General features: G+C 40.0%; 1 protein-coding gene across 3 annotated transcripts in view; it reads right to left on the reverse strand.

The window, feature by feature from the left end:
• runx3 (RUNX family transcription factor 3) overlaps positions 1-14,449 on the reverse strand; it is a 198,081-nt gene that overhangs the window by 52,440 nt on the left and 131,192 nt on the right. For all 3 annotated transcript variants that reach the window (XM_068011342.1, XM_068011340.1, XM_068011341.1), the window contains exons 3-5: positions 13,525-13,778; positions 11,737-11,893; positions 1,651-1,755 (exon numbers count right to left, since the gene is read on the reverse strand). In XM_068011342.1, the coding sequence (XP_067867443.1) occupies positions 1,651-1,755; positions 11,737-11,893; positions 13,525-13,778 (516 nt within the window). The remainder of the gene's footprint in view (positions 1-1,650; positions 1,756-11,736; positions 11,894-13,524; positions 13,779-14,449) is intronic.

Here is a 14,449-nt window from a genome sequence, read left to right on the forward strand (position 1 = left end):
TTGTACTGCTTGGACAACTCAACAAGCCATTCAGTATTTCTCAAACATTCCACAACAGAAGAGAGAAAATTTAATTTAAAAAAAAAATCCTAAGGGATTAAATATTATTTTCATTAGGCAGCCAAGCAATAATTTACTTGGGTTAAATCGTCCCTTCCAACCAATTATCACGTCACAGTCACCAGTCACCAGTCACATCCAGCACTGAACACGGTCTAGGTTCTACACTCCCACCACAACTGAAAGCCATGGAATAAACAGAATTTCTTATCTTTGCTTCCTGCTCCAAGCATTCTTTCATCTACATGAAGAGTGAGGCATTTCATAAATCTCACATGGCACTGGCACTCATGGAAAAAAGGATCTTCTGAACTTCCTCTGTGCTGGTTGGTAGGTATGCTTTTCCTAATCTGGTTTCTCATCCCTTCCTAAATTTCTACATATCCAAACCTTACTTTCTTTGTTTAATTATAAAAGCAAAATACTGCAGATTCTGGAAATCTGAAATAAAACCAAAAAAGTGCTGGAAATACTCAGCAGGTCCGGCAGCATCTGTGGAGAGAGAAGCAAAGTTAACGTTTCAGGTCAGTGCAGTTCGGATGAAAGGTCACTGACCTGAAACATGAACTTTGCTTCTCTCTCCAGAGATGCTGCCAGACCTGCTAAGTATTTCCAGCATTTTCTTGGTTTTATTTCTTTTTTTTATTATTATGAACAGGATTATACTCCCAGCTTGGCCACTAATGGCACTGATCTCTGCTCTTTGTTGTCAGCTCCTCATTCCTTGATTGGTAGGAACTACAATGAAGAGGGGAGTTTAGTCCAGACTGCATGCTTCCACAGTTCAGTCTCTGTTGCACAAGAAGTACAACATTTCTGCAACCCTGCAAATTTGAATTGTGATTTTAAAAAATATTTTTCAGCCAAAACTCTGGCTGTTTATTGATAATAAGGTAGCAGCAACAAATTATTCAGCTAAAGACATTGAATATTTAAATTGGAAATTCTACTGTCAAGGAGCAAATAAACGATTCAATGCCCCAGTTGTTCTTTTTATAACCATGACTTAACATCAGTATTTTGCACCAATCCATAAACAAGAATACAAGTTGTACTTCATGTTGCCTAATTCATTGCTTTTCCAGACACGGTTCCTCTTTAACTGTTAAATATCCATAACATCATATCCCCCAGCATTCGCTTAAAAATACTGAATCATACTTCAGGGATCTATTGCATTTTTAGCACTGAATCTGCCCACTCATGGGTTAAAAACTGAAGAAACAAAGACTTTCATTTATATAGTGCTTTTCAAGACCACCGGACATCTCAAAGTGCTTTACATCCAATGAAATACTGTAATTAATTAACGTTGATTATAACCTCTGATTTGAAATGACTGTTAATCCTGCATGAATACTTTCCATATTATCTTTATTTCATGTATTTAAGATTTCAGTGTAAATATATAATAATTGATATCAATGTACAACACAACTCTGAAATCGCATTTCAAGTAGTGAATAAACCTATTCATGAACACTTTACATTCAGTAATTACAGCTGATTAAAGCATCGATCTCAGATGATAATTAATCCTGAATGAATGTATTCTATGTTTGATATTTATAAAAATGAGCTCTGACTTACTGCGTGGCTCTCTGGGTCCGTCCACTGTGACTTTAATGGCTCTGTGGTAGGTGGCAACTTGAGGAGGACTGGTGAATACAGTGATTGTCAGTGTGAAGCTTTTACCTACAAGGGGAGAAACAGAAAATATTGTTTATTTTGCCATGTTTCTGCCAGACACATCAAGCATTGAAAACTGGGGAAGGAAAGGGAACAGGAAGAGGGACAACATTCCCCAGCCTGTTGATGCAGAGTAGCTTAGCCTTCCACTGCTGATTTTTTTTTAATGCAGAAAACTATAATTTATTATGAAGTAAACCCTGCTGGATATAATCTGTCTGTTACATTAGGGATGGATTTCATTAGTTCCTGGCTACACCTCTACGGGAGTACCTTTCACAAGTGAAGAACTAATGAACTTGCCTTATCTTAACTTGTTCGAAAAACACCTCTTGGCCATTCATGCCTTGACACTAATGATGGTCTTCAAGACTTTTGTTTCCAAAACACCACAATGTCCTAGGCTGATGCACGATTTGTAGAATTGAATAGTTGTATTAGGATTTTTTTTTAAAGGGGGAAACAGTTAAATAAATGGGTAACTATGAAGCTTGGTTTTGTCAAATAGATTTTTCCTCGCTTTACCCCCTCCCCCCTAACTTGTCCCCCGTCAGTAAGGTAGGATCATTCTGGGCAGTAGTCGCCTCATGGCCACTATCGCTACTGCTCCATGATCTGTCATTTGGAAGGGGGATCCAAATAGAGCCACTTGGGTTCTGTGAGTTTGTTTTCTGCTCCCATGAAGGGGATGCACACGATAGCACAATGGACCTCAACTGCCTCAACACTGAGAAGCAAGAAGTCACCCTGCTGAGAGCAGTGGGTGGGAAACACAGGCAGCCTTCAAAATGAAGTGAAATCTTCTGGTCAGTTTCAAGCATTTGCCCAAACTGAGGTTGCAACCACCATTTATATCAAGTTAATTTGTCAGTGCCATTCATGAGTGTCTCTTCACTGAATGAGACAGTTCCCTATTTTCGCACACAGATGTCATTCATATTGGCCTAACAGGGCTGTACAGTAAATCATAGGACAATACAAACTCCAGTATTCTGAAGGGAGTGTGCTTTAATCAAATGTATTATTCTGAGAACTTTTGTTGTGTGGATTTCTTTTGAACCAAAAATAATTTATCCAAAAGTGCTGATTTATTGAGACAATTTTATCGATAAACACGTCAATAAATTCATTGTATTCCCTCTTCATACAGCTCAGCACTTCATCTTCACTAAATATTGACCCTTGCGTTGCTGTAGCATAATAGTTTCCGCTAATTCCGCTCGTTGGCAGGCCTTCAGGAGGTTTTAAAATTCAAGCTGGATCTTTTGGGTGCAAGGACATTAAAAGGAACACTTTAAAAAATTTTAAATGTGGTTTTTGTTTTAACTTACAAATAAACTGACTAATGCACCCCAAGATAACTGGAAAATAGTTTTTTTTTTAAAAAAGTGGATTTCAGTAATTTAAAATCTGGTACTCAGGTGGTGGGTTGCACTGTGATTAAAAATATTTATTTTTGTGATAAACTTAATTTCAGCTATTCTAATCAAACATCACCCAGTTACCACTTTTAAATATGTGAAGGAAAATTACTTATGGCATTTTTAAAAAGTTACCATTTAAAATGCTAATTGATTGCATTGATTCATGGCAGATTTTGTATTCAGTGGCCATGCAAATGAGTTTGAGCACAACCTCTGGGGGCGGGGAAACACTTTTCAAAACAGACACAATTTGGGGAAAAATTTGCACCAGAATGAGCATTTGCACGCAAAGTGGAAATTATACCCCCATATGTGTGCTTTTCAAGTTGCACAGGAAATCTAAGGAGTCAAAGAGTGGATATCATTAAACACTAAAAATCATATTGTATCTTTTTAAACTGGAGAACCAAGTTATTTAAAGCTGGCATACATGATTGGAGGATAATCCTATAAACCGTTCTTGTGCTACAGAATGAGAAAGAATCAGCTGACCTTTTCTACACAGGGCATCTGCAGGTGAGCAGCAGTCCTCAAGCCCACTTAACTCTTACACTTAATAAACTTTTGTTATCTGCGAGAAACAAGAATATCTTTGGAGATTAGCTTTTTAAGGAAATGAAACAAAGGTCAAGGAGTTAAGTGAAGAATCACTAAAGAACAGAAATGGGAAGCACAAAGCCTAAACATTTTAAAGCCCAGGATGGCTCATCGTTGTGCTGTGACTGCAGCTGAGAACGCTAACTACAGTATTTCAATCACTGGGACAAAATCAACTTCTGTTAGATCATTATAAATTTTGATTCATAAAATTTCAGATTGGCAACATTAAATAAACTTTTGAAACGTTTGCTACTCTAAAAGAGAGAGAAAATGCAGGTGAAATCTCTCGGCTCAACCCGAATATGCAGAATGTGAGGCCACAGCAACATTATCGCTATTCAGCGGCCTTATACCAGCCCAGCTTCTTCAACCATATCCCAATGTTTTACCTTTTGTTTTTTCATCCCACTAAATGTGACATAATGCAAACGAACAGCTTTATAGACTTTCCGGATAACAAGCAAGCGTTAAGATGTTAGTATAAGGCAGGCATTCCCATTTTCATGATTTTTAATGGGCTGTTTCTTAAAATTTTCAAATTTAAATTCTGATGTGGTTACATGACTCTTAAAAAGGTAATCTGGTGCTCAACCCAGTCCTGTGATGTGGTTCATTGCATAGTGCTTTTATGGGGCATTCTTGTGATTTATTGTGGCCTGTGAGAAGTAGAATCAAACTGGCCACGAGTCGCCATTCAATGTTATTAATAGTAATATATTTGCTACAAATTATTGCTCTGTAGTCAGATTTACCAACTCAATTCTTGCACACTGATCAGTAATAGATTAGGAGAGAAATACTTGTCTGGGTATTCCTTTGCAACATTTCCATAATGTTGCTTTCTTTTTCCCTTTTTTTCACATTAGCAACAGCAGATGACAGAAGGAAATGTTTGAACAGTGCCAGTCAGACATCAATAGGACAACCAATGGGAATGAATATAATTATCGGTAAATTTAGTACAGTTTGACCTGATTGAAGTGAAATTATCCTGCATGTTACATTGTTCCTTTTAAGTAAAAATATTGACAGTAAAATTGATCCCTCAGAAAATGTTCCACGAGTATTCTTTGTAGTCCTAAATTACTGCCAGTTTTCTCATTTAACAACACAACCCCTGTACTGAGACTTACTGTGTTCTTGTTCTATTCTGGTAGATGCTGTGAAAAGGTTTCTGCAATGTAATTGCAGGTAACATGGACAGTAAATGTAAACATGGGCTAGGGGAAGGCGGCAAACCATTCACATGACAGAAATGTACTGTTAAACTATGGAATAAAATTTTTTAAAATATAAATGATATGGACTGATAGAGTTTGGCATCTTTTCCATTTTCAGTTTTGTTACCAGAAGTATTCATTCATCAAGGGAGGTGGTGGCACAGGGGAATTGTCACTGGATTAGTAACACAGAGGTCCAGGGCATTGCTCTGGGGACATGGATTCAAATCCCACCACGGCAGAAAGTGGAATTTGCATTCAATTAATAAATCTGGAATTAAAAGCTAGCCTGAAACTATTGTCGATTGTTGTAAAAACCCATCTGGTTCGCAAATGTCCTTTAGGGAAGGAAATCTGCTGTCCTTACCTGGTCTGGCCTACATGTGACTCCAGACCCACAGCAATGTGGTTGACTCTTAAATGCCCTCTGAAATGGCCTAGCAAGCCACTCAGTTGTATCAAAATCTTACAAAGTCGATAAGGAATTAAACCGAATGGCCCACCTGGCATCGATCTAGGTACTGACAACGGCAAACCCAGCCCTGTCGACCCTGCAAAGTCATCCTAACAACTGAGGGCTTGTGTCAAAGTGGGGAGAGCTGTCCCACAGACTAGTCAAGCAGCAGCTGACAGTCATACTCACAGAATCATACCTTACAATGTCCCAGACACCACCATGGACAGGTATGTCCTGTCCCACAGACCCAGAAGAGGTGGCGGCACAGTGGTATACAGTCAAGAGGGAGTTGCCCTGGGAGTCCTCAACATTGACTCAGGACCCCATGAAGTGTCATGGCATCAGGTCAAATATGGGTAAGGAAACCTGCTGCTGATTGCCCCCTACCCTCGCTGCCACCCCCTCCCCCTCAGCTGATGAATCAGTACTCCTCCATGTTGAACACCAACTGGAGGAAGCACTGAGGGTGGCAAGGGCACAGAATGTACTCTGGGTGGGGGACTTCAATGTCCATCTCCAAGAGTGGCTCGGCAGCATGATTACTGGCCGAGTCCTAAAGGACATTGCTGCTAGACTGGGTCTGCAGCAGGTGGTGAGGGAACCAACATGAGAGAAAAACATACTTGACCTCGTCCTCACCAATCTGCCTGTCGCAGATGCATCTGTCCATGACAGTATTGGTAGGTGACCACCGCACTGTCCTTGTGGAGACGAAGCACCATCTTCACATTGAGAGTACCCAACCCTCATGTTGTGTGGTACCACCACCGTGCTAAATAGATTTCGAACAGATCTAGCATTGCAAAACTGGGCATCCATGAGGCGCTGTGGACCATCAGCAGCAGCAGAATTGTACTCAACCACAACCTGTGACCTCATGGCCCGGAATATCCCCAACTCTACCATTACCATCAAGCTGGGGGATCAACTCTAGTTCAAAGAAGAGGTGCAGGAGGGTATGTCAGGAGCAGCACCAAGCATACCTCAAAATGAGGTGTCAACATGGTGAAGCTTCAACACAGGACTACATGCATGCCAAACAGCATAAGCAGCATGCGATAGACAGAGCTAAGCGATCCCATAACCAATGGATCAGATCTAAGCTCTGCAGTCCTGCCACATACTGTCATGAATGGTGGTGGACAACTAAACATCTAACTGGAGGAGGTGGCTCCACAAATAGCCTCATCCTCTACGATGGGGAGCCCAACACATCAGTGCAAAAGATAAGGCCGAAGCATTTGCAACAATCTTCAGCGGAAATACCAAGTGGATGACCCATCTCGGCCTCCTCCTGAAGTCCCCAGCATCACAGATGCCAGTCTTCAGCCAATTTGATTCACTCTGCGTGACGTGTGATATCAAGAAACAACTGAAGGCACTGGATACTGCAAAGGCTATGGGCCCTGAAAACATTCTGGCAACAGTACTGAAGATCAGTGCTCCAGCACTTGCTGCACCCCTAGCCACGCTGTTCCAGCACAGCTACATTGGCATCTAACCGGCAATGTGGAAAATTGCTCAGGTATGCCCTGTCCACAAAAAGTAGGACAAATCCAACCCGCCCAATTACTGCCCCATCAGTCTACACTCGATCCTCAGTAAAGTGATAGAAGGTGTCATTGACAGTGCTATCAAGCGACACTTGCTTAGCAATAACCTGCTCACTGACACTCAGTTTGGGTTCTGCCAGGGCCACTCAGCTCCTGACCTCATTACAGCCTTGGTCCAAACAGGGACAAAACAGCTGAACTCAAGAGGTGAGGTGAGAGTGACTGCCCTTGACATCAAGGCAGCATTTGACTGATTATGGCCCTAGCAAAACTGGAGTCAATGGGAATCAGGGGGAAAACCCTCCACTGGTTGGAGTCATACCTGGCACAAAGGAAAATGATTGTGGCTGTTGGAGGTCAATTATCTCAGCTCCAGGACTTCACTGCAGGAGTTCCTCAGGGTAGTGTCCTAGGCCCAACCATCTTCAGCTGCTTCATCAATGACCTTCCTTCAGTCATAAGGTCAGAAGTGGGGATGTTCGCTGGTGATTGCACAATGTTCAGCACCATTCGCGAATCCTGAGATACTGAAGCAGTCCATGTAGAAATGTAGCATTACCTGGACAATATCCAGGCTTTGGCTGATAAGTGGCAAATAACATTTGTGCCACACAAGTGCCAGGCAATGACTATTTCAAACAAGAGAGAATCTAACCATCTCCCCTTGACAGTCAATGGCATTACCATCACCGAATCCCTCACTATCAACATCCTGGGGGTTACCATTGACCAGAAACTGAACTGGACTAGCCACATTACTGCTGTGGTTACAAGAGCAGGCCAGAGGCTGGGAATTCCACAGCGAGTAACTTACCTCCTGTCTCCCCAATGCCTGTCCACCATCTACAAGGCACAAGTCAGGAGTGTGATGGAATACTCTCCACTTACCTGGATGGGTGCAGCTCCAACAACACTCAAGAAGCTCGACACCATCCAGGACAAAGCAGCCCGCTTGATTGGCAACCCATCCACAAACATTCACTCCCTACACCACCGACGCACAGTGGCAGCAGCGTATACCATCTACAAGATGCACTGCAGCAACGCGCCAAGGCTCCTTAGACAACACCTTCCAAACCCACAACCTCTACCACCTAGAAGGACAAGGGCAGCAGATGCATGGGAACACCACTACCTGCAAGTTCCACTCCAAGCCACACACCATCCTGACTTGGAACTATATCACCATTCCTTCACTGTCGCTAGGTCAAAGTCCTGGAACATCATTCCAAATAGCACTGTGGGTTTACCTACCCCACATGGACTGCAGCGGTTCATGAATGTGGCTCACCACCATCTTCTCAAGGGCAATTAGGGATGGGTAATAAATGCTGGCCTGGCCAGCGACGCCCACATCCCATGAATGAAAAAAAAAGTTTATGTACTTGAACTGACTGAAGTGCCATCAAGGTTGCATTAAGTTATAGTAAACAAGGGTTCCACTGGACTCTATTTTTGATACAATATATATCGTCATATATTGTTACCAGCCAAAACCCCACAGAAAATGGGTTACTAGAGTTTTTAAGTAATTATCTCAGGATTCACATCAATTAAAACAGATTGGAGAAGTCCTGTTTATTACACAAGAAATGAGATAGGTTCCAAGTAGACATTTTTTTTTGCTATGAATGTAAGATTGAGGACTGCAAGAGTGGGTACATGTTAACAAAGCAGGTTGTACTTTAGTACCTCTTAGCATGTTGTCTTTACTACAGATAACTGCATTCTGGTAGGATGATATTTGTGAGGTGTTATGAAAGTGTTTCCTTTTTTAATTTATTTTTTTGAGGACTTGTGTTAAAACTGAAACAATTCCATGGATGTGTTTTTTTTTACCAAGTTCACTGAAGGGACACTAAAAGCTTTCTGAAAGGTTTTTGTTAACTTCAACTTTGCAAAATAATACTCACGGTTGAGCCAAGAGATCAAGTATTATATTTACAAGTCAGTTTAATTGCTGAAATTTTTACATGTCAAAATCAATTGATTGTTCAAAATTTCCTACTGTGTATAATTTTATGTTATGTTTTATGTTAGTTGCTTTTTATGAAGTGTTCACCTGGAGCTTTTGTTTTTCCAAGTTACTAGTTGCTTTAGATTATGTTCAAATGCTACAATTATATCAGTAAATAAAATATTGGCCACATTTACCTAAATCTGTTCTACTGTTTTGGAATGGAATAAAAAAACTTTTTCAAGCACTAAAAGAACTACACCTGTCAATTATTGTTAACTCATTAGAAGTGAATCTCCTTTGTATTTTGTTTACATACATGTGCAATAGAACTGCTTGCTACAAATACAATTCTGAGATTTGGAGTTGTAAAGCAGAATAAGTAAAACACAGTGAAAGGGGCCACTGCCTCAATTATATTATTTTTTAAAAAATCAACCACAATTAATGTACACAGATGGACTTCAACAGTTTCCAGCCTATTCTGAGCACAAACTTGCAATTAGTTTGAACAAAATTACTTTAAAGGTGTAATTTCCTGTAAATGGAAAGACTGTTGAATTTATTTTCCAATGTTTTGGCTGCTAAATATATCTGGTGACAAAATCTAAAGCAATTTTCAATGATCAGTAATGATCATACCATTAAATTATCCAAGTAAATTTTAAAATTGTCCTATTGTGGCAGTCCTTCACAGTTTTCAGAATTAAATTAAAATCATGAAACACTGATAACACTATAGGGAAATAAAAATTTGTATCTAACCTGGGATTGCATTAATTTTATGTGAGTGCAAAAATAGGATTCTTGTACAATCAGTAACATTTTGAACCTGTGTGGTACTTTGTGAATAGAATGCTAATAAACAGCAGATGTAGTTCAGCAGGAATATTCTAAAATATGTACCAATAATTTAGGAAGCAGAAGTAACATCCAGGGTCAGGGCCATAATTACTAGAGTAACGGCATTTAAAGATGGGAAATAAATGCTGGCCTTGCCAGCAATGCCTACCTCCCATGGGCGAATAATAAAAAATGAAGTATCTACATCAGCACAACTGGCTTGTGAAAGATTAATGTCTACACAGAGCTCTTATGAAGGACATTGTCTCCTAACAATGGGCCCTGCAGTTAATAAAACATTGCCCTTCCTGCTTAAATATTTTCTAAACTATATTTACGACTGAACTTGCATGCTGATTTTCTTATAGTAATAATCTTACCTTTTCTTGCTTTCTTAAATGGCTTTAACTGCAATGATCAAACCTTGCATAAGAGCAAATATATGTGCATGGAAACAGATCGAAAGATAACACTCAAGATACCCAGACGTTTATGTGCCTTAAGGGTATTAGATAGCTAAAGTTTGAATAACATATTTGTACTTGTTACGAGCGGTGGCAGTTTATATCATTTAAGAGCCTCTGCTTTGTTTGTGAAGGTTAATTTATTATACGTGGTCCCTCAAAAGAGGTAATTATGAATGGTCACTTTTGACCATTCTGAGTGCTAAAATTAATACATGGTGCCAAATGTAACCAGAGATTAATTTCTGAATGAATAAGTTGTAGCATTTACCAACAATTATCTTAAAGATAAGCAGAAGCGTGTTTTGTTTAACTGGCCTTTATCATCATTCCGTTGCGTTCGCGTCCGACAGACAGCGTGCTTTTTGTTTCACTTAGTCTGTACTTATTCCTTTGCAAGTTGAGACGTTGTTATTATTGCCCCTTTTTGTTGCTCTTGTACAATTGAATAATTTTGTTGAATAGTTATTGAGAAAAAGTATAATTCTAACGGGCCATGGGGCCGTTTACAGACGATCAGATGATATTTAAGGTAAAGAACTGAGCGATCGAACAAAGGCGCGGACATCCAAATGAAAGCCTAAAAATCGACCCAGGTTGAATAGGTTTGGTTCTAAGCCGAAAGCGAGTTTAAAAGAAATATTCTATGAATAACGGTTCAATCATAATTTTCTCCCACAATACAAAAAAAAATCAGTTTCTCTGTTATTACAATTCAGTTCAGCAGGACAAATTGATAAAAAGTCGCAGAAGGAAACCTTCCCCATTCTACAAGTGCTTAGAAATTTTGGAAAATCGAAAGAGAATCGAGAGGAAAAAAGGGAAATGCCACAAGACGGTGGAAACAAACCGGCTTTACATTTAAAATGAGGACCGCCCAGCCGCTATTAAAACTGGAAATGCAGAAATAATCTGATTCTGTTTTCTGCTGAACTTAATTCGCGGGGAAAAAAAAACAAAGATGGGCAAAACAGTCAAATAATAATCTATTTCTAATCGAATGGGCTTCGTTTGGGAACATTGATTCTTTTAAAAAAAAGCCAGAACAGATGTCAATTTTGAGAGGCATTTACGGATACGAAAACACAAATGACTTTAATTCATGCAAAAGTGGCCTAATGTTAATATCAATTTATCTGAAAACTACAAATGAAAGCATTTAAAGAAGACTAAAAGAAAAGTGTGAGCGGGAAAAGGGAGAGATTTGGTTAAACGTTGGGTTGTCACAGCCCTTCGAACAAGAGAATAGATTTCGTGCGGTCAAATTGTTTGTGAATTGCGGTTTGAAATGATTAGAAATGAATTAAAACCCTCCAATCGGTGGAGAAAAGTGCGCTACTTATCTACTGATTAGAAAACCAACCGAGAGCATTCCCAGCTGCGGCGATCTAGTGTTAAGGGGAAAAGAGGTTACTGTTAACCCCGAACCCCAAAAACCACAAATCATTTTGTGTTGTCGGTGCAAATACCTCGTCCGCTTCTTCCCACAAATCTGAGGTCATTGAATCGGGCGACTGCATTTTTCATGACAGCTGAAGCGTTCCGGAGTTCTGCCGAATAGTTTTCGTCGTTTCCAGCCATCACAGTGACCAGGGTTCCATCAGGAACATCTCCAAGGGCCACGACCTGCACAAGCGAATCATTGCTGGGGTTAAACACTGCGAAAAAGAACTGAAACCCACACACAAAACGCGCTGATAGCTCGGAAATACAACCCACACGGCAATGCACGACAATTTCTGTATCTACACTAAAATAAAATCAACGCCAATTCGGTATAAATATAGATAATTTCATTATTAATCCCCTAATAGTATTTGGGGGAAAAGGGTGATGTCAATTTATATTCGGTGCATTAAATGTTTGCATGTGTGAGTATCTATATCTTTAATTAAATTAGAGTATATTGTACATTTTATCACCAACAAGGACATCAGTTTCAAAGCAAAGAGCTGGAATCTTGCCCATGGATTTCAATCCAATTTGAGGCACTACTGCATTTCAGTGAATTAGTTTGTACTTTGAATGCAACAACCCCGGTTTATTCTGCTTCTTTGAATTTTGTGAAAACTCCATTATAATTATTATTCCAGTTTTCCTGCAGCACCAAGATTGGGTTTTCCATAAGTCATTATTATTACTATTATTATTATTGAGAGTATGAGCGTTTCCGTGGCACTGTTATATTCACTTCTCTTGTTTTAAACTAACAGAACATTAGCACGCGGATTGCTGAACACCTGCACAAACTCTCACCTCGACTCAAACCATACAATTAGGATTTTTGTACAATTTGAAGGCTAATTACATTTCGATTTGTGTCTTGTGCGTTGTGAAGGAGGATTTGCTTGTTTTCTATTTTACTTACTTCAAGTTTTTGTCCATATTAGTTATCTGAAAATGTTGATGCGTTGAATTTGTGCCTCCAGAAATGTAATGTATGTGTTGCTTATGCATATGGCATAATTCGCACTGACAAAATGCGACCATTTCCTCATCTCTATAATGTCATAAGTATTGAAATATATCGCAGAGAGCAGTAGGCCCACTTTCTGACGCTGAGTTGATGGGACATCCCACTCAATTGAACGGGCTGATGATTAGAAACAGAATGGTGAAGCATAAAAGAAATTTCCAATCATTTGTAATGCTTGCTTAAATCCAAGAAAAGAAACAAATCCATGTTTTTTTTCTTAAAATGTTGAAAAGCTACCGGCGACGTTTTGACCCTCAACTTGTATGCTCTGGATGAATTCAGCACAGATTGTGTTATGTTACCAGATAGAATTATCATAGATCCCACATCATTACATATACCACTTGATTCTGGTGCTGGTGTATAAATTATATTCGTACTAGACAAGCAGTAGGTACGTTACATTACATTCCTGAACTGCGTGTTGTAGTCCAATCACTTACATTGTCAATTCCATTAGATTAGTAACAATGTATTTATGGCAAAAGAGTATGGTGTAAACTTTTTTTAAAAATCTACACTTTCACTGTCAAGAACACAGTCTAACTGAACCTCTGCACGGACGGTGTAGACTTTTAAAGTAATTCTATTTTTATTTTGTTACATTTTTACTGTAATTTTTTTAAAAGTCACGCATGTGTTAATTAAACTTGTAGATAATGGCCTTATCATTATTGTATTCCTACACAGACCTGTATATGAATATTGCGGTTGTGGTTGTAATGCGGCAGAAACTTTCCCAATTTGACAAAAAGTTTCAGCCAACAGATACGTTACTGACCTTAAATGCCACAGGCAGTGTCTTGTTGCACCTCCAGTGTGAAGGAAGCACCGAGCAGAGGAAGTTGGGGCTGTCAGTCCGGACTAATTCACCAGCGTGATCCTGCAGGACATCGACCACGGTGCGGGTCTCGGGCCGGATTCGGGACAGCCCTGCTGGGTTGGGCTGAGTCAGTGACACCGGTTCGCTCATCTTCCCCGAGCTGGAAGTCAGCGTGGTGGACGGAGGAGTGAAGCGCCTGCTAGTGCTGGGATCTACGGGAATATGCATCACAACACTCGGGTTAGGAGGACAGCAACAAGGAGGGTTCAAGACAACGGCAATGAACCGCTTCAAATAATGGCTGCGGTTAAATAACCCTCCGTCTTTCTTTAATTTGAAGTCCTCTCAAAAAAAAAACTTCAAAAAAAAAACTGAAGTCCTGCAATCAACTTTTTTTTTTCAGTTAGCGCAATCGCGTTTCAGATCGTCAATCGAAATGTGCTTTCAGTTCCAGATACTCTCAACTTGCTTCCTTCCTATTTACTGAGATAGTGAATAGTTCATTCCTCCTGCCCAAAGATCACTCAGAAGTATGAGGATCCGCAGTCTGGTGCCAAGTGTTTCTGCAAACGACCTCAGATTCAGCAAGCTCTTCAAGCCAGGAGTTCTGCAACTTCAAAGCGGCTGAACACCATTTCCCCCCATGCAGCTCACAGTGATCAGATGGTGAAGCCTTCACTTCGAACTCCCCACGCCGAGACAACCCAGAGAGGCGACGATCACTTTCAATATCACTGCAACCCCTTCAACGTCTAATCATGAAACAGATCTGGCCACCTCCAAACCCGCACACAAACCGGCGGTGCAGCGTCTCAAAGCATAAAAAATTTTTTAGAACAAAAATTTTTTAAAAAGTATTCCTAAAGGTTGCACTCCGCTAGGC

This window comes from Heterodontus francisci, chromosome 31 (genome assembly GCF_036365525.1).
Source record: "Heterodontus francisci isolate sHetFra1 chromosome 31, sHetFra1.hap1, whole genome shotgun sequence".
In the NCBI taxonomy this organism is placed as follows: Eukaryota; Metazoa; Chordata; class Chondrichthyes; order Heterodontiformes; family Heterodontidae; genus Heterodontus; species Heterodontus francisci.